Source organism: Rousettus aegyptiacus, unplaced genomic scaffold (genome assembly GCF_014176215.1).
Source record: "Rousettus aegyptiacus isolate mRouAeg1 unplaced genomic scaffold, mRouAeg1.p scaffold_m13_p_5, whole genome shotgun sequence".
Classification (NCBI taxonomy): Eukaryota; Metazoa; Chordata; class Mammalia; order Chiroptera; family Pteropodidae; genus Rousettus; species Rousettus aegyptiacus.
The window spans coordinates 74485415-74507256 of record NW_023416308.1 but is presented as its reverse complement, the minus strand read 5'-3'; the positions used below and the strand labels follow the sequence as shown (position 1 = coordinate 74507256).

Sequence of the window (21842 nt, the reverse complement as noted above, 5' to 3'; positions counted from 1 at the left end):
ATTTGTTTTCTTTTGTTCCTCATTTTTTTCTGTTACTATCTTCTTTTGTGTTATAGGTTTTCTCATGTAACATTTTGATTCATTTCTCATTTCTTTTACTATGCACCTTTTCATTATTTTCTTAGTGGTTGCTCTGGGGGTTACAATTAACAAATTAATTCATAACAATCTAGTTCAAATTAATAACAACTTAGTTTTAATATTATATAAAAACTTTTATATATAGCTCTGTTCCCCCACCTTTGTGTTACTGTTGTCACAAGTAACATCTTTTTAATTGTGTGCCCATCAAGATAGATTTATAATGATTGTTTCACATGTTTATCCCCTTGATTTTTAAATGCTAAGTCAACCTTGCATTCTTAAAAGAAGTTCAGTTAAAAATGACATGTTTTTGTTTTATTCTTGTAATGGATTGCTGGTTCAATTTGCTAATATTTTGCCAAGGATTTTTTCTGTCTGTGTTCATGAGGGATGGGATATTGGTCTGTAATTGTGTATGTAAGAGAGATATGTCTTTGTCAAGTTTTAGTATCAGTAATGCTAGTCTTATGAGTTGAAAATTGTTCCCTCCTCAATTTTATGAAGGAGTTCGTGTCAAATTGATGTTATTTCTTAAATATTTGATAGGATTCATCAGTGAAACCATCTGGACATAGACTTTTTTTTGTAGGCAGCTTTTCAATTACTTATTCACTAAAAAAAAGATAGGATTAATCAGATATTGTTTCATTTTCAATTTTAGCATGTCATATTTTTTCAAGTAGTTTGATTGATCTAAGTGTTAAATTTAATAACAGAGTTGTTCATCATATTCTAATAACCTATTTTTGGGATAACATGGGTTAATATTGTTTTAATGTCTGTAGCAATGTAACTTTAAAAAATGCTTATATTAACATAGCAGACATTTAAATCGTACTTATTACAGACCTTTTACTTTAAGAATATTAATTTTTAATTTTCACAATAATTTGTGAGGTAGGTAGTATTATCTTCTCCATATTATAGATGAAGAAATCAAGATTAAACTGAGAGCTTAGATGCTTTGCTCAAGATTACAGAGCTGGTATATTAAGGGTTTAAATCCAGGCAGTCTGAGTCTAGAGTCCTTTTTTCATAACTACTATGTTCTTGACCTTTCTTCAATGACAGATGCCTGTTCTGTTTTTATGGAATTATACTGTATTCGCTCTAGAAACCATTCCTGCTCCCAGTATCATCGTGGCCCTGAGTGGAAATATTTGTTTCTGGTATTTCTAATTAGAACTTGAAATGTCTTTTTCCTCATGAAAGCATTATAGTGATGCTAGACATATTTGAAATATTGTTAATACTCTTCATCATGTATGTTAAAAAGATTTCTGGGGCTTCTCTGGTTCACTGCAAAACGAGTTCACTACAAAATGAGAAACACTGTTTGTTTGTTTCTTTAAGTTCACTTGCCCAAAAGGTTAAACTTTACTTATTTAGAAGTTGTGCTTTTTGGAATCACTTAACAAGTTGAATTTGCTGAAGTGTTTATAAATCATAATTTTAAAAAGACAAACATTATGATTAATTTTTGCACATATTTTATTTTGTTTCATTCTAATTAACTTGTTGATTAATATCTTTCAGGGTTATTCACATGCTCAGAAGAATATTCTTCTTCAGGTGGATCAGAACTGTGTTCGCAATTCTTATGATGTTTTCTCTTTGCTGCGGTAAGATGCTTCTCAGAGTCTTCCTGCATTTTCTAAAGAATTTTCCTCATTTTGAGTTAGTGACATTTCGGTGTGAGGAAATTATGGAAGCTTTATAAGCTGTTATTCAGGCTTGGCATTTTTTAGTGAGTGCTTCATAAATTTTGTAGCTACAATGATTTAGGTTTATCTCTTTCACAAAGCCTTTGGAAAGCCATTTCCTCTCTCTGGAAAGTGAGAGAGAATGATTGGTAGCCAGTGATCTTAAACGGGACATGAACTGTTTCTGGTCTTCTGCATTATAAAGAGCATCAAGCAGAGGTACAAAGTTTCTACTTATCAAAGTCTTAACAATTATAGCATTATTAGAAATGCCATCCAGTAGCTCCAGATATGGCTTACAGTTTTGACCTGCTGTTCATCTTTTAAAAGAATCATGTTTGGCAAGGCAAAGGAGCTTAGCGTGAATCTCATGCCTAGAGGCTTAACTGCCTCAGCTGTGTATTTTCATAATGTCTGGGCTTAATTTTGAAAGATTTCAAAATTTGGTTTTAATTTTCAGTGTGGTGGTAGATCATCAAGGACGTTTTCCCAGGAGGCAGGTTACCAAAATAAATGCAATTCAAAATAAAGTTAACAGTGACATTCAACCTATATTCACTCTCCTTAGACAGATGGTTCATTGAAATTTGATTTTGGCAGTATTTTTGTAATGTTTATGTAACACATCATGAATTTCAGACCATTAGATGTCCTTTATTTATCTACTAGAGGAAGAGTCCAGAAAGATGATTGGACTCTTGTCCAATTGGATGATTGTTTGTTTTGTAAACATTATGAAATGAGCCTTTCCTTTGCAAATCTTAAATCTTATTAAGATATGATGAGAGAGAGTTTGGTCACATGGACTGTATAAATTACTCTTAAGAGACCATGATTTTCAACTAAAGTAACCACACACATTTGATGACTTTTGATTCTTATCTGAGAGGTATTTTCACTTTGACTTCTTGGGCTATTTACAGAATGAACAGGAGGATTTAGTAAGCGGATGGTGGAGAAAGCAGGTGTCAAAATATATAACACATATTGAACCTGTTCAGTTTGGGACTGCATTAAATATTAAGTATTTGAAAGAAGAATGTACAGAAATAGTTTGAAATATGAGTAAGCCACGAGTATTTCTTGACTTGTTTTCCTCAGTAAAATGAAGGTATAGACAGAATTATTTTAAAGATATTTTCCAAGTATAAAATTGTGTGATCTTATTAGAGAAACTCGTGGAATTAAAAGAAAAGGGAATACAGAGTCAGTGAGATGACTCTGGGATAACTTTGGTAGTTGCTCAATTATTTAACATTGATCTTGTAATGATATGTCTCTTGGGGGTATTGTTCCTAGGGTGCCTTTCAGATTCCTTAGATATATCAACAGTTTGAATTGCCTTATTAACAGTGGACTTCTCATCACCACTGTGTAAATCATTTATAGCTGGTAACACAGATATGCTTTTCTGAACCAGACTGAGTGTCTTTTATCAACCAAATTGCTGTAACCCAGAGAGTTGCTCTAGAACTAGGAACTTCAGCTTATACTTGTCAAAGTTAATGAGTAAAATAGAACGTTCTCAATAATTTTCTCAGACATGAATAAAGAGTCACCATCATCTATCTGCTCAATCAAAAGCTCTTCTTTCCTACAGTTTTTGTTGAGATATGTAAAGTGCTTGCTGGGAAACAAAGTTCATGCCCATCAATTTTACTCATAGTTTTCCTCTTTAACTCAGACAACATTGTTCTGGGTGGATCAATTTTGAAAAATATACCTTTTATTTTCCTGATGGTTTCTTGATTTTTGAAATTGTTACTTTTTTTTTTTTAACTCCTAAAGCACCTGGTATTCCTAGGTGGTCTCCCATCCAAGTACTAACCAGGCCCGACCCTGCTTAGCTTCCGAGATCAGACAAGATTGAGCACGTTCAGGGTGGCATGGCCATAGATGAAATTGTTACTTCTTGATCTGTAATTTTATGTGAAAACAGAGAGTCTGAATTCTTGATTGATTGATTGATTGAATGAATTCTTTAAAATCTCTTTTAACTTCACAAAATTCTCAGTGCCATTTGGAGTCAGGATTAGAACCCAGGTCTCCTGATTCTGTTTTTTGAGAGTATATTCTAGTTAATAACTTTCAGTGTGTTGTGTCATTAGTATGCATATAATTGTTCCACTTTTTATGTTTTAATGTCATAGGAAAATAGGAAATTTTGATTAAGGTAAAGATTTTGGAGTACGTGAGCCCAAGGTGTTAAAATACCGTCAGATAGATGTGTTGTTCAGTTTAGTAGGAAAACAATGACCTGAGGTTTTATTCAGATTTTTTTCACCAATCGTTAAGACTTTAGGCTAACTTCAGTTGCCAAAGTAATAGAAGCTCTTTCCAAATTTAGGTTTGGTGTGTGTGATGGTAATTCAATTTTTGCTTCTTTAATCCTTGGAAATCCCTGGATTAAGGGTTAGTTTTCATGGAAGCAGACATTTAATTAGGAGCCACTTTACTCATTGTTCCTTTGGTACTTTAATATAGGATGTTCACCACAAGGTGTCAGTGTTACTCTTTAACTGGCATTTATTTTAGTTTTGAAGTGAGAAAAGTAGGGTTATAAATTACAAGTGAGCATTTATTTTTATGAGTTAACTTTTTCCTCTCTATTATTCCTTCTAGGTTAGGAATTTCTAGTCTTATTGGATAGCTTTCTCTTTTTGGTTCTGTTGATTTTTTTTTTTTTTTTTTTTTTTATCCTGCTGGTGATTAGGGAGTTATTGAGTGATTAGGGAGTTATTGAAAGATAATAAGGAGGGGAGGAATGACATGGTCAGGTGTGTGATATAGAATTCTAACCGTGGGGACAGCAGGAAATGGACTTGAGAGATGAGACTGGAGGCAAGGAGGTGCCTGTAATCCAACCTGTTCTCTGAGATTGAAGGATAATTTTTGATGTTTAAACACTTATTTTTTTCCTTTCATACTTTCTCAAAAAGGTTGCCCTGTTGTAGTGAGATAAGTAAAAATAATTCTGGTTTTCTTCTAGTATAATAATAATAATTATTATTATTATTATTATTATTATTTACTATTATTATTATTTTTCCCCCTTTGACATGTCCTACATTAGCCAGTTTAATGAGTGGAAGTATGGTGGGGATATCATGGGTCTTCCACCTAGATTCCAGTCCTAAAACTGCCATATGCCCATTACTGGACGCAAAATGTTGGTCAAGTTACTTAACTTTGGTTGCCTCGCTACTTTTGTAAAATGGGGATAATATTTGTCTCAGGAATATTATGAGAAATAAGGTAAAATACTTGAAAGGTTGTAGGACAGTTACTGTACTAGACATTCAGTATATAATAGTTTTCATTTTCCCTTTTACTTCTCTCATCTTGGAATTAGCTTTCTCCTTTATGTGTGTTTTTTATGTTACCACTAGCTTTTCCAATTTTCAACACAATTTTTCTTTCTTGCCATTCTAGTGACATTGAAAACTTCTTGAAGGAAGGGATTATTTCATATGGTTACATTTTCTCCTCTCTTTCTATCTTATTGGTAGTTCTAGGTTTTATTGGAGTTCTTGTGGATCCTGCTGTGATCCAAGGGCCCTAATTCTTGTGGATCCTAGGATTCTTTTGCAATACTCTTTCTCCTTAAGTATGCTCTTCCATTACCACAATGTCAACCAACACATCCACGTTTTAGCAACTCTCAAATCTATATCTCAGGTTCCTGACTCTTAGATTTCTGATCCATGTTTTCCAATGACCATTAGACATTTATAGTTTCACGTTCATGTTCTGTAGGAACCTCAACCCAGCAGAGCTACACTCACTGGCTTAATTCTCCTCTTCATTTTCTTTTCCGTGGTTTGTTTAGTAGTATTATCATTATCTCAGGCACCCAAGAGAACATACCCCTCTTTGTTCTCACCTTGTATTTTCCTGGGCTATTTCCTGACCTCCTAACTAATCTCTCTACTACTAGATTTTCCTTTATGCCATTAATGCTGCTAATTGGTGAGTATGTACTTTGTGCCCAGATGTATTCTAAATGTTTTACATTAATTCTCTTCATTCTCAAAACAATCCTCTCTAGTAAGAACTATTCTTATTCTTATTTACAGATGGGGAACTTGAGGCACAAAACAGTTAAGTAGCTTATTCAAGGTCACACAACTAGTTAGTGTTGGCCTGTATTCAAACCCAGTCTAGCTCCAGAGCCCTCGTTCTTTACCAGTACATATTACTGCTTTATAATTTTTTACACTGCTCTAGTATAATTCATCTTCCACATTGCTGCCAGAGTGACCTTTAAAAAGGTACATCGCTTTGCCACTCATTGGGATTAGAAATCTTTGAGCAAATGTATTTAAAACACATTGTTCCAAATACTCCATAGGGACTAGTGTCCTTATTTCAAGTCCTCCAGCCACTCACTGCTTGTGCAATTAATGGCTAGCAATTATAGAGAACTTACTGTGTTATAATTAGTTCTTCATTGTCTGATTCTTTTTCTTCTCTGCACCCCAAACTGAGAGCTAGCTCCTTTAGGCAAGAATCCTTGTTTTACAGATCTTTGTATTAGCCTTATCACAATGTATGTTGTCACATATATTAAGCGTTTATTATCTGCAAATTGAACTATTGTTCAGGTTACAGAGGACTAGGGTTTTGTTGTTCCTATTATTGCTTAGCATCTGGCAAAATGAGAGTTATAAAATATTTCCAGGCCATTATCTAAAGTGTTGAAAATGTAATCAGATACGTGAACCTTCAGATTCTTTTTTTTTTTTTCTACATAACATCTGGTGAAATTTCAGGATTTTGTGACTTTTAATTTGATTCCTTACATAGATTTTTTTTCTGGAATATCTTTATCTGGCTGTCTGGTGGCAAATCCTGTTCTCTTAGCCAACCTACTTTTATAGAAAATATTTTCTTATATAAACTTCAGTTTTAAAAGGGAAATGCTTACATCAAGTAAATTATTTTTAGGGTGATATTTAGAAAACAGATGGGGTAAGATGTATGAGGCATAACTGTCTATAAACTTTGCATTTTGGATGTGATAATCAACTTTTGGGTTGCAGGGAGAGTTTTTCTTTCCCCACCTCATGATATCTTCCTAAGTGATAATTGCATGTATACAGAATATAGCTAAAAACCCAGCTGAAAGAAAAATTTATGTACAAAAAAAAAAACCATACTTTCTTATACATAGTAGAGACTAGACTCAACCTAGTGTCTCTGTGCTCATTTTTAAAAAATTAGAAGGGGAAATTAAGAGGATTACTGTTAAGGTAGATATACTGATGGCAAGGAAAAGGGAAAGCTGATAGTTTGCTTTGTGATTTACTCTTTGATTCTGGAATATAACTGAGTGATAAATAATATCAGCTACTGTCCTGTCTTTATAGTTGCTACATTTGGATTCATAAACAGCCCTCTTTTACTACTTCATGTAAAAGAAGGGCGGTGTGGGGGGCGGGGTATTCCAACTGTAAAGAGAGACTGAGTAAGAAAGCAGAGCTTACCTCTTTGTATGAAGGTTCAGTCCTTTCCCCAAGCACATCTCCACGTTGCAGTTCATAACTGAAGTTAATAATAATTATTGAGTGCACTGTATTGTTTTTACTAATGTTATTTCCATTTCATAGATGAGGAAATCGAGGCTTAGAAAGTTAAAGGACTTGCTTAGCACGATGATAAATAAGTGTTTGAGCAGGTTTAAATAAAGGAAGGCCAGGCAGTGCATGTCCTTTTCTTTCATTATACCATCTTGATATCAAATTATCAGTAAAATATACAGTTGTGATTGTCAGAGCTTATGTAAGAAAGCAGTCATGTGTGATAAGTTTTAGAAAGATTTTCAATTCAAATTTAGAATGAAAAGTTTTGGTATTTAATGTAAGTTTTGATTAAACAAAACTAGTATTTATGTGTAATAGCACATTTTATTTCTCTGTATATACACACATATGTATGCATACACATAAAGATACACATACATATATTTAAAAAAATAGAATTTAAACAAAATACTGGAGTAATTTTAGGTGTGTTCCCCCTCGCCCCCCATTTTTACTTTTTGGCTTGTCTTCTTCCTTAAACCCTTCTCTACTACTGTACTGCCCCAAAGCCTGAATGCTTGTCACCCTCCCCCTTCCCCACCAATCCATACACTGAAACCTAATCCCCAATGTGATGGTATTTCAAGCTCAGGGCCTTTGGGAAATAATCAGGTCATGAGGGCAGAGCCCACATGAATGGAATTAGTGCCCTTATAAAAGAGGCCCCGGGAAATCACTGCTCCTTCCATCAGGTAAAGTTATAGTGAAAAAAACAACTGTGAAGCAGGTTCTCGTCGACATCGACCATGCTGGTACCTTGATCTTGGACTTCCATCCTCCAGAACTGTGAGGAATAAATTTCTGTTTATAACCCACCCAGTCTGTGGTATTTTATTATAGTAGTCAGAATTGATTAAGCTACCACCCAAATACAGAACACCTGTCCACATGATTCCAGGTCACCTATTCACCCATGTGTATCTGTCTGTGTTTTTTTCCCATGGTCTCTCTGTATATGCCATAGATATCACTATGTGCATTTATACATTATGTATGTATGTTAAGAGTTTAAATTGCTGTTTTACAGAATTGGAGTGGATATTATATAAATGACTCTTCACCTTGTTTTTCTTATTCAGCATTCCATATACTAATCTCTTCAATTCACTCTGTGTTTCACAATAGTTCATGGTGAGGGTCTACCATATTTTTCAACCATTATCCTGTTGATTGGCATTTAATATTTACTCTGGCTCTAGTTTTTGTTTGTTCATTTTGCCACTATGCACAGTACAGAAGTAAATATCTGTATATGTTTATGATGTTTTTATTTCTGTGAATTAAATTCTCAGGAGTGGGATTTCTGTGTCAAAGGGTATATATATTTTAATTCTAAGAGCTAAGATAGTTTTCCTAAAGAGTACAGAAAATGTGTGGCCATTACTCCTTACCCTGAATCCCTGCTGGCAATGAGTATCAGATTTTTATTAATCTGATGATAATCAGATTTTGCTTTAATTTTCATTGTTACTTTAATTTTCATTAGCCTCAGTATAGGTGCTTAGTCTGAGCTGCAAGTGAAAGTGAACATCTTGGCTTGAGTTTGTTAGCCATATAGTATAATCTGTGAATTTGATATTTATATACTTTATCAACTTTTTTATTGAGTTGCTTAAATATTTTTCCATAAGTTTTTAAGGGTCCTTGGTATTTTTTCCAAGACTATCAATTATACCTTGACTTAGTATACCTAATACAAAAAGTTTATATTATGTCATAAATTTTATTTTTTATTTTATATCTTCTGGACACTTGGTCTTGGCTTAAGAAGTCTCTCTTACACCTTCATTCTACATATATTTCTGAGTTTTCTTTTAGAGTAGTATTATTTTGCCTTTGAAATTAAATCTTTAATACAATTCAGGATTATTCTTAAATATATTATGTAGATATTTATATACGGTGCGATAGAGATTAATTTTCCTCACAGATGAACATCTAATTGTACTGCTTCCTTTTCCCACTGAATTAAATACTGCCTTTGTCATATATAAAAGCTCACATTATACTAGGATCCATTTCTGGATTTTTTTTTCTTTGATCTTTTTGTCTATTCCTTTGCCAATTTCAGATTGATTTAATTACAGTGGTTTTTTGATATGTTCTAATATCAAGTAAGACAAGTTGCCCTCCTTTACTAGTCTTTTTCATACCATTTTTGGCTATTCTCAGAACTTTATTCTTCAATATGAACCTTCAGGTTATTTTATCCTATTTTCAAAACACATTTTTGAATTCTAATGAGAAATTTTTATATTCATTGGCTTCTTATATATTGGATGGCTGTCATTTTTATTTCCATGTAACACACGGTATGCCTTATATTTGTTTAAATTTCATTTTATTCCTTCAATAAGATTTTTATAGTTTCATTAAATTTGTTCTTGAGTAGGCTATATTTTTTACACTATTTTGTATAAAATATATTTTTCATTTCCATTTCTGTCTTTATTACTATTATAGAAAAAAGCTATAATTTTAAGAAAATCTTATATCTTGTTATTATCTTTTAAGGAAAACTCTTTGACTTTCTTGGCATACATCATTGCTGTTAAACAAAAAGAATAAGTTTATCTGTTCTTCTACAGTGTTTGTACTGATTTTCTACTTTTATTGCATTTAATAAACCTTATAGAACTTTAAAAATAATGTTGAAAGTAATGGGCATTACTTTTAAAAACCGAACATTCTAGTCCAGTTATTTTAATCGAAAACATTCAGTGCTTTTCTGTTCAAAATATTTTCTGTTAATTTTGGAAAATGTTTAGTTTTCCTAATTAATGTTTTTATTAGTAATAGATGCTGAATTTTTCCTCCTTTAATTTATAGTTGCAATAAGGTATTTAGGTTTTCTGATATTGCATTACTGGTTAGCTAAGGTTATCCTTTTGCTCATCACTATAAGTGAGACCGATGTATAGTATTTGTAGTAGTTGCTTTTTTTTGCAGAGAGTGGGGGAGGGCAGGTAACCATTTTTTCCTAAGGTCTTAAAATTGAATTGTGAAGTTTTTTGTCTTTTTCTATGACCCTAATCAGTAAATTGATAATAATAGTATCTATCTCATTGGGTTGTTTGAAGGATTAAATGAATTAATATGAAGTGCTTAGTACAGTGCCTGAATATAGTTAGCAATATATATGTTAGCTATTAGCATCAGCATCAGCATCAGCAGCAGCAGTGGAAACACATTAAATAATTTTAGAAATTGTCAGTTTTTTAAAGGTTTGCTAGAATTTAGCTATTAACTCATTTCTGTCAGTGTCTTAATAATGATAAATATCTTTAGTGCTAATTGCTTTGTCTGTATTTTCCTATAGAATGTAATTTACTCTTGGCAATTTATTTTTTGCAAGGAAACTGTTTTCTCTAGATTTTAAAATTTATTGCTGAAACAGTACATACAGTTTTATTTTATAATTCTCTTAATCATTTCAGTAATTGACAGCATATTTTCTAATGAAGTCTCAAAACCACTCTAGTATTTTAGTTATAGAATTATTGTTATATTATAAAATCTTCTTGGACAAGATACTTTCTGATAATGAAGTTGTAGTACTTTGTGTAAGCTAAAACAAAGTATTTGAGACACTTTTTGCTTTTAAAATGTTTCACAGAATGAGAATGGAGAACATAAACTATAAAAATTTAGGGAATTTGTATCTCTAGTTTACAATTTTGTCCCCAGCATATAGCACCGATCTGGCTCAGAGTACATATTCTGTAAATATTTGTTAAATGAATGAATGATTAAATTAGTAAAGGAATAGGTAAAATGCAATCTGATTGGATAATAACTGAGTAATAGGTAGGTTTCTGGAGAATTTTTTAAATGATGGATCTTTAATAACCTTTCTAAAGATAATATTAACCTTGAATATGTTCTCCCATGATTCTACTATATTTTTAATATAAAATATCTGAGTAATTTTAGACAGAGCACTTGCTAATAAAAGTCATGTAAAGGCATTTTATGGTAAATTAACTCCAACTTATTAAGTTAACTGGTAGTGATGAATTACTGATAGATCTCATAGTCTTTAACTAGGACCTTTCGTAAGCTATTCATGCTGCTAAGTCTGTTTCTCGAATGTACTGAATGTTAATGGGGAGTAAGGGATAATGGGTAAATTAAATGAGCCCTCCCCCAAAACAGTGTTCAGAACTCCTAACTTGGAGCAGTAGTTCATTTTCAAATGTTGGAATGGTGCAAGAAGTGTATAAAATCAGCGTAAAGAAGTGAAGAGCATCTTTTGAGTGCAGTTAAGTGTATGAGTAGTCTTCTGTCTAAGAGATATTCTCTTTCTCTAACCCCTGTCTTTAAGTTCTGGCTTGAGTTCACAGGGTTACTTTGCTAAGACTGCTTTGTTGAAGATGTCACTGCAAATCAAGGCTTTACCATCATGCTCCTCATAGCCGCCTTGTAACTTCTACGTTCCCACTGGTGCCAGGCATGTTCCAAGGCAGCTTTCCAAGGTTTAGTGATTTTGCCCTGACGTCTCTGCCAATAAAAATAACCACTTGCCATTAAATACCTTCTCCACCCATAAGCTGATTTTCACATGCTGTTTTATTAAGAGAACTTATCAGAGATTTTAGGAGAATTAATGTATTATGCTTATCAAGATATCACCTGGCCTTTGAAGTAAACTTTATTAAAAGTGTGGGATGTTTTACCTTTGAAGAGAATTTGAAACTTGGTGTGTTTGTATGTTAGGAGAGTGGACATTGTAATAACCTCATTACTACAGTTGATTCTTTATGACTGGAAGTACTCTATTAACATGAGAAGCCAGATTCTTATTTTGGGGACTTAGATTCTAGCTGGACAGATGAACAGATATAGCAAGCAAGGAGTCTCACTTTGTTGAGAAGTTAAAAATAATTTTTAAATATTTTCTTGACGTCATAGGAATAAGTCAGAATCTTATCCTTTCCTATGCCTGTACAGGTAGTAGTAAAGGAAAATAATATTTGAGTATGTAAAAATATGAAAGGCATTTAAATGCTAAAAACCTAGCATGTAATTTTTTATAATAGTCACAAATAGTCTTCTATTTGAATTTTGTCTTACTGGTAAGCAAACTGCAGCTTGGAAAAGTCGAGATAGTATGTTATTCAAAGTCCAAATCTGTCAGATGGCAAAGGCCTTTCCCATATATTTCTCTATCTCATGTGGAAGAATTCGCTGTGACAGTCCTTTCTCCCCTTGAGCCTACCTAACAGCACCCATTTTAATTCCAATGAAATATCTTTGGTGGTGCACCTGAGTATAAAGCGGGTCAGGCATTTCTCAAAGAGTTTTGTGGCCCTTGCACAGCAGAGACTTTCATAATAGGCCTTCACCTAGAGCCATCGAAAGTATGGTTAACACACCCCTACCTCTGTTTGGGGGTGTTAACTAAGGTCTATAGATTTGCCACTGAGGAGTCTCTCTGTAACTATTTTACTGCAGATTTCTTTTGTTTCTATTCCCTAATATAGTATGTGAAGTAATGGACACATGATTTTTCCTTAGTTGACATCTCTCTGTCTTTTCAAGCTCCCATCTGTAAATTCTGACCGCAAGATGCATACTAACACCATAAAGGTACAATGACTTTTCTACAGTAGCACTGATTTTTCTGTCTCAGAGATTCATTGATTCTACTGATAGAGTCAGATACGGATTTTGGAGTAGAACTGACTTTTAAACAGCTGATGGGGAGAACACCTAGGGATTTAAATTTATGAAAAATTCAGTATAAGCCTAGAAATTGACTCCACAGCTTCCAAAAAGGAGCTAAGATTATCTTATGTTTTATTAATTCAAATATAGTATCTAGGTCAAGGGAAGTAATAGTATTCCTGGACTTTGTGTTCATTAGATCATATTTGGAGTATACTGTTTAATTTGAGTCCCAGTTTACTTTGGTGAGAAGGAGCTAGGGGAGATGGCCAGGACGATAACGGGTTTTAAAACAGTTATATAAAAATTATTTGGGAATAGAGGATGTTTAGCTTAGAGAAGAGAGGACTTTGGGAATATAGTTGTTGTCTTTAAACAGTTATTTAATTATTTGGCAAACAGTTACTGGGTAATAGTAAAATGTACTGCCTGTCAGATAAATCTTTTACATGCTTTATCTCATTTAATCTTCAAAGCAGATCTGTGAGATTGATTCTATTCTTTGTTATCCTTATTTTGCTAATGAGGAAACAGATCCAGAAAGGGGACTTGACTTGACTAAGGTTGACAAAGCCAGCTAGCCAGCCAGCCAGACTTTTTGACTTCATTTCCTTTCATTTCTCCTGTGCTACCACCCACATTCGTAGAATCTGGCTCTTTTTGAAGAGATGTAATTTGGAAGAGGAAAAGTATATAAGTATAGCGTTCCTGTGGATAGAATAATGATAATACTGAGGGGGATAGAAAGTACTGAGGATGGTGAGATGAGTTGTTTTAGATAGGGAGATCAGGGTAGACCTCACTGAGAAGAAAATATTTGAGCAAACACTTGAGAAAGATAAGACAGCACATTGTGTGACTATCTGTAGGCAGAACATCCCAGAGTGCAAATAGCCAGTATAAAAGCCCTGAGGTGGGAGTGAGCTTGGTTTGTTGCAAGAACAATAAAGAAGTTAGTCTAGTTTGAGAATAGTGAGCAAAGTTGGCAGAGGCCAGATTGCGTGGAGTTTTAGATTTTTTCTCAGTATGATGGGAAGATGTTAGAGAGGGTTTTGGGCAAGGGAGCGATGTGATCTGATTTGTATTTAAAGAAAATAACTCTGGCATGGAGACTAGACTGGTGGGGGTGGCGGGAGAGAGGCAACAGAGAGAAGAATTAATAGATTATTATAGTATTGAGGTAGAGATGAAAGTGACTTAGGCTGGTCTGGTAGCAGTTGAGGTAAATGAAGAGAAGCAGTTAGATTCCCAATATATTTTGAAGATAGAGCTAACTAGACTTGCTAATGGATTAAATGTTGGTGTGTGAGAGAAATTAGACCTAAGGATAACTCCTAAGTATTAAATCTGAGCAACTAGGTAAATTGTGGTAGTGTTTATGAAAATAAATGGTGTGAGGTTCCTGGGAGGAAGGAGGAGCAGGTAATAGGGAATCAAGGATATAATTGGGACATGTTGAACTTGAGATATGTATTAGTTATGTAGGTGAAGGTGCTGAGAAAGCAGTTGGATATGGAATTTTGATCTCAGGAGACAACTGGTGCCAGAGATGTGAATTTGGGAATTATATCAGTCAAGTTTCACTGTAGAAAACATTAAACCACTCTAGATATTTTTATCAGAAAGAGATTTAATACAGAGAATTGGGTATTTACAGAATCATTAGAGGGCTGGAGGAGTAGAAGTTTGAAGACCATTGCTAGGCTTCAGGGACACACTACCACTAGGCTTCAAGGTCAGCCCGCCAGAACTGTGATCCACTGATCACAAAACTGCTGCTGGTGAGATAGCCATCCCACATCCAGCAGACGCGTGAATGAAGAAACTGGCTACTGCAAAATCTCACACCAGCGAGAGCTCGACACTGCTACTGGAAGAATGGCTTCCATCCCTTCTACCTTCCAAGTTTTGTTCAAGGTTCTCTGACATTTAAGAGGAGGAAGATATAGCCGAGAAGGGGCAGCTAATGAGGTGGGGGAATATCTAGGACAATGTGATGTTCCAGAGCCAGAGTAAATTAAGTATGTTCAAGGGAATGATCAACTGAATCAAATCCTTGTTGATTGGTTGAATGAATAAGGTGAGGACTGAGAATTGAATGCTGAATTTAGCAATTTAGAATCACTAGTGACATCTATAAGAGCAATTTTGGTGGTGTTGTAGAAGTAGGTTAAGGAGAGATTGGGAGTGAGGAAATGAAGACAAAAGAAATATACACTACTCTTGTGAAGTTTTTCTGTACAGAGGAGTAGGGAAATGGTACTAAAGTTGGAGGGAAATGAAGGGTTAAGAGAACTGTTTTTTGTTTTGAGATGGAGGGTATTTAGCATATTTTTGTGTTGAAGGAAAATTTGTAGATGCCTGAGAAAAAGAAGGGATAATAGCAGGCACAAAAACCTTAGTTAAGTGAAAGACAGTGGGATTCATTGTACAGGTGAATGGTTTGGACTTAGGAAGAAGGGTTGTATATCTGGGGAAGGTAGAGTATATGGGTACAGATACAGATTCACTTGGTCAATTTCATGATGGAAGAAAGAATAAGTTGTTCTCTGATTGTTTCCGTTTTTCAGTAGAGTCATCAGCCTGATGTCAGGAAGGTAGAAGGAATGTATAAAGTTTGAAGAAAAAAGAGAAAGTTTAAAATCTTGGAGAATGAGAGAGTGAATTACTTAGGCCCAGTAATTCTCAAATATTAGCCTGCATAGCAGTAAGCTGGAGGGCTTGATATATTCATTAGGTCTGGAGCGAGGCCTGGGAATTTGTTTTTGTAACACTCCTGATGTTTCTTGTCCAGGGACCATACGTTGGCTATAAATTTAAGGGAGACCATTCAGCATGCTGAGTATATTTCTCCAGCTGTATCCAGCCACTTGGGTGCCAAGGTGGCAAGGTGATGAGTTGAATTGAACCAGAATTAGGATTTTGCTAGGTGAGCTCAAGGAGAAAAATAGAAGGCCATAGGAATGATATATAGTGATGGAGCATAGAATCTAAGCTGGATAAGGAGAGAAGTGAGGACATGAAGAACGTAATCATCAGTGAAAAAAAATGGTAGGATCAATGAATTGGAAGTTCTGATGGTGAGGACAAATTTTTGGAGTGAAGTGATCCAGAAATATGGAGAGTGGTCAGAGGTTGGTATGCTTGAAATTGAAGTTTGTAAACTGCTACAGTTATTAATTATGATTTAAAGTAAGAGAATAAGTGACTGAACTAGGTACAGGTCAAGAACTGAGAAGTTGAGTAGTAGATGGATCTTTTACGTGGATGTCATCAAGAACAATGGCAGGAGTAGTGGTGGTGAGTCAGGTGCTATGGATCACAGCAGCAGGAAGAGAGAGTGGCATAATCAGTATGTACGATAAAGGGAACTGGAGAGCAGGGGTCTAGGAAGCGGCAGTGGTTGAAGGAAGACAGTATTATGCAGGGTGTAGGAGAAAACACATGAGCCCCACTCGAGTCATACGCGGTCTTATTTATTTCTCACAACAGCCCTGTAACAGTAGATATTACCTCATTTTTACAGATGAGGAAACCGAGGCTTACAATAACTGGCCTAACATTCGTAGCTTGTGAATACTGGAAGTAGCATCATATGAATCCAGTGGAAGCCAAAGGAAGTCACATGTTGACTCAATGTTAGGAGGTACTTTTAAGCAATTAGAAGTGTTCAGTGGAAGTGTTCCTTTAGAGGACACGTGAGCTCTCTTTCCCCGGAGTGTGTATCTGCCTGCTGTCATCACCACTAATTTAATTACAGAATGAGATAAGGAGAAAAACAGTATAGTAAGTCCTCGATGTCATCAATAGTTTCTTTGACTTAAAGAGAAACAATGATTGATGTATAATGAAACCAATTTAACCATAGGCTAATTGATGTAAACAAGAGTTATCGCATCAACTTTATAATGAAATGACGTTGAACAAAATGATGTTATTCAAGGACCTGCTGTGTATATAGTAAAGAAGGAAGGGAATTGATATTTATTAGCTGTCGAAGGAAGAGGCAGGGAGGGAGAAAGTTGAACTCCGTTATCTCTAATGGAGAGTCAATGATTGTGTGGTAGTTGCACAACATTGTGAATGCACTAAATGCCACGGAATTATACAATTTAAAATAGTTGCATGTTATGTGATTTCACCTCATTTAAAACGTCTGTGATTAAACTGGTTATTTCCATTTTATTCTGCTGGCAAGCCATCATTCTACAGAGTTTTACATGAGGTACTTTGGGTACAAAAAAGAAGAAATGTAGTTATTACTTTCATGGAATTACAGTTTGGGTAAGTGGTGTATGTATGTGTAAATCTAAAGTGCCAAAACAATGGTGTAAATAATTGTAGTGGATCTTCTGAGGAGGAAGGGCTCAATTGGGTTCTGCTACCTGTGCTTACCTCGGTGTACTTGGCACAAAACAGCTTTCCAGATGTCCTACTTTTTCTCAGCATTAGAATTTGAGGCAGCCAACTTTGTTCAGTTTTCAAGATCTTTAAGTTTGAACTGTGACATCAGTTTAAAAAATTTATGGAGGAGGATTAAGTTGATATATTAAAAGAGAATTTTGTCAAATAAATCCCCTGGGAAAGGACTCAGTGGTAAAAATACTGGATTGTTGATCTTGCATGGGATGGTGTTTTGTTTTTGTTAGGCTAGATAATAATCTGGTAGATTTTTAAAAATATATATATATATACTTTTTTAAATAAAAACTATTTTTTTCAGCTTTTGTTGGCTAATTTCTGTTAAATATTTTAGGTATTATTTTTTTTTTTATGACGGTATTATAAACATCCTGAGTCTGATGTTATGAAAAAAATCAGCTTTATTTTGTTTTCAATTTTGAAACTATCTATTGTTATTTTACAAAATGTTTACAGAAACATCGTAAGGTATTGCAGAGGGTTCCGATGTACCCTGCAGTGTTTTCCCTATTCTTAATGTCTTTCATTAGTATGGTCGAGTAGGAAAAACTCAGTCTTCCTCTTATGCTTGTCCTTTACTCTCACACTATGATCACACTCACAACGTTTCTGACACTTAGACATGTTGGCTCTTTACTCACACCCAGAAATTCTGTGACACCAGCTAGGTGTTCTACAATTTAACTCAATTTCTGACACCGTCTACCTGGAGATAGTATCAGATCCCACAGGTTAAGCTTAGTCCCATGAGACTGCTTCCCACTTTAGACATGAGTCTCAAGTCCAGGTTGTCACCTCTGCTCCAGACCAACTGGCTATAAATCAGAGGTTTATAAGTCAGAGGTTTCTACAACCCTCCTCTGTGGGTTAGAATGGCTCACTGATCTCAGGAAAACAGTTTACTTACTGTTCACTAGTTGATTATAAGAGGGTATGATAAAGGGTACAAATGAAAATTCAGAGGGAATGAATGTGAAAGCAAGTTATGTGGGAAGGCATATGGAGCTTCCATGCTCTCTCCTGGCATGCCATTCTCCCAGTAGCGGCATGTGTTCAGCAACCTAGAAGCTCTCCAAACACTACATTATGGGGAGTTTTATGGAGGCTTCATCATGTAAGTATGATCAGTTATTAACTCTGAATGAAGGCTAAAATTTTCAAGCTTCTTATCATGGCTTGGTCTTTCTGGTGACCAGCTTTCATCCAGGAGGTACCAAGAGTCACCTCATGAAAACAAAAGACACTGCTATCACCCAGGGAATTCCAAGGGATTTAGGAACTCTGCATTAGAAACCAGGGTCAAAGACCAAATATTAGAACAAAAGATGCTCTTAATGCTTTTATCATTTACATAATTACCAGGTTTTTAGGAGCTCTTTTCAGGAACCAGGGGCAGAGACCAACTGTATGTTTTCTATTATCTTACAGTGGTCCATTTGTTCTAATTAGTGAACCAATATTGACATATTGTTATCAATTGAAGTCCATACTTCATTTAGATGTCTTCCTCCAGGTTCCCAACCTGGATCCCATATTGCATTTAGTCATGTCTCCAGAGGTTTCATTTTGCTGTTACATTTTCTCAGACTTCTTTTCGTTGTTGACGACTTTGCTAGTTTTGATGATTACTGGCCAGGTATTTTGTAGAATATCTCTTTATTGAGATGTCTGATGTTTTTCTTGTTATTAAATTGGGTCTATGGGTTTTCTAACATTTTTTATTATCAAACAATTATTGTATGATTGTGAGAATGTGTATAGAAACTTAAAATTGAGACTTTTACTAATGTCGTCCATATGAATCAGTGATGGAGCGTGCTGTGATAAACTTTGCAGTTGAGAATTGTAAAGTGAATTAGGTACAGGGTTTAGTAATCTAGTAATCTAAGAAAAGAATGCTGGTCGATCATTTGAAATACAACGTCACTAGCAACAAGTCTCTTTTTTTTTTACATTTTCTTTTATTTTTTTATTAAGTTTATTGGGGTAACACTGGTTAATACAATTACATAATTTTCATGTGTACATTATAATTTGATATCTATATATTCTATTGTGCGTTTACCACCCAAAGTCCAGTTTCCTTCAGCTACCATATATTTGATCTCCTTTACCCACTTCACCCTCTGCCTACCCCCTATATTTGACCTCTTTTATCCCGTCTGCCTCCCCGCTCCTACCTGACCCCTTACCCACTGGTAACCACTAGTCTACAGTCCATGTCCATGAGTCCATGTTTGTCCTATTCATTTAGCAACAAATCTTTTTTTGAGAACCTGCTATTAGTAAGGCCTTGTGCTGCTTTGTCAGTCACCCCCTCCTCCCTATCTGTCTGGTGGGGGCTCTGCACAAAATAAGCAATAGCAGAATGAAAATCAGAGTGTTGCTTTATGAGTAGATGCTCAAAGGAAGAGTGCAATCAGAGCAGCTCTTAGGCAAAAGGCTGAGTTGAAGCAGGTAGTTCAGGCCTAAGGGAGCCTTCCACCTTAACCTTAACCTAAATCTAAATCTTGTCCTTAGCATGCTCAGTCATATTTTCATTTTGGGGTGGGTATTGGTAGAGTAGAGAAAGGAAGCACCTTGCCATCTTCTATTATAAAACTTTACATCATGATGTAATTGCCTATTTAATTACCCTGTTTCCCCCAATGAATTTGTAGGGACAGAGAGTATGGTTTATCTTGTTCTCTATTATAGCTTCTGATGCTGAGCCTATTCCCTAGCACATGGTAGGTGTTAAATTAATAACACCTACAGTGTTATTAATTTAACACTGTAGGCAGTACTACGAACAGAAGATTACACCACATATCAGCATGCAGAAAGGTAGGGAATGCTTGCCTGACATGTTAAATAAATTCTTCCAGATGTAGATCACATTCCTCTGCTCTAGGAACCTTCTTGGATTTTGCTTCATTTCCTGTACCCTTATTGTACTTAACAAGCATTCTGTGCCCTGAACATTTAGCTTTATTAACCTTGTATTATTACATAGATGCCTTCTTATATCTTCAGTGCTAGCTATTTTTTTTTTTTTGGAGTGCCCATCGTGTGCAAATATTGTGCTAGGTGTTGTACATATTTTATTATCCTACTTTATGCTTTCAACAACACGGCACAAAAAGCAAATGAGGAAATTGAGGCTTAGGGAGGTTTAATAACTAGCCCAAGGTTATACAACATTTTCTTGGAACCCTCCAGAAGCTTGAGGCCTCTTCTGCTCAATGCTGTTTTTAACAGGATACATTGCTTCAGTAGGATTTATATGCTTAATGAAGGTCATTTATACTGTTTAGGCCTCATCACAATTCATTCCATTCTGGTTGGTTTTTTTTTTTTTTTTTTTTTTTTTTTTGATCAAAGGGCCATGTAATCCTGACGCTTCTCAAACTTTGGAGCTGAACAGCAAAACTGGTGAAATAACTAATTTCAAATGTTGCATTGTTCAAGGCTAAAATGAATGTCTAACTTAGTGATTCCTTTTATGATAATCTATTATTATAGATCTGTTTTTATATAGAACAGACAGAAAAAGAAAGTTTTATAATTGCTCTGAGAAAAAATATACTTATTCGAAGTGTGTTAGACATTCCAGTTTTGATGTGTCAACATTAAGCTGTCCCCTGTAGCCTTGGAAACCATAACTTCTCAGTGCTTGTTTTTAAACTATGGTTTTCTTTTTAATATAAGTAGATTTTGATGATAGAAAAAGTTGTCATGTGGAATTACTCTGTGGAGCCACTTGAATAGACTCGAAAAGTTGTTTATACATAAATAAATTCACTAATCTGAAAAATATTCTGAACAAGCACAGTATGTGCTGGCTTTTGCAAGTCAGCCTATATTTGATACCAAGTTTAGACTACTCAGTGAAGGTGGCGAAAGGGCCTCTGATAGAAAGCAAATGGGAAAGGCAAAGTGTTGGCTTTTTTCATTCCTTTTGTTTGCTTTTTAAATTTCTATTAATTTTTTCTAGGAATTCATCAAAATCTTTTCAAAATGATTTTTTTGGTGGCATATAATTAGTATGACACAACTATAAATGTTGATGTTCGTTTTATTATTTTTTTGGTTTTTTTTTTAATGCTGTTTTTCAAATGAGAAATTGATATTATCAGTTTTGTTCTCTGCGACCATCACTCACATGTTTTTCATTCATTCAGCAGCTATGTCTTGCTCTCCTAGTTATTGTACTTGTTATATAGTGGGGATACAAATGTAAGTAAGATATGACGCCAGCCTTCAAGGAGATTTTAATCCATGATTAGTCAGACAGCTAAGAATGGAAACACAGTACCTTATAATAAATGCTCTGATACTCTCCCATGATTCCTTCTCTGGGAACACAGAGAAAGAGGCCCCAAGGTGGTCATAGGAAATTTCC

General features: G+C 34.9%; 1 protein-coding gene and 1 pseudogene across 4 annotated transcripts in view; one reads left to right on the top strand and one right to left on the bottom strand.

The window, feature by feature from the left end:
* UVRAG (UV radiation resistance associated) overlaps nt 1-21842 on the top strand; it is a 249482-nt gene that overhangs the window by 61769 nt on the left and 165871 nt on the right. For all 4 annotated transcript variants that reach the window (XM_016161480.2, XM_036221513.1, XM_016161481.2 and 1 more), the window contains one exon: nt 1621-1706. In XM_016161480.2, the coding sequence (XP_016016966.2) occupies nt 1621-1706 (86 nt within the window). The remainder of the gene's footprint in view (nt 1-1620; nt 1707-21842) is intronic.
* Nucleotides 3567-3685, bottom strand: LOC118603400 (annotated as a pseudogene).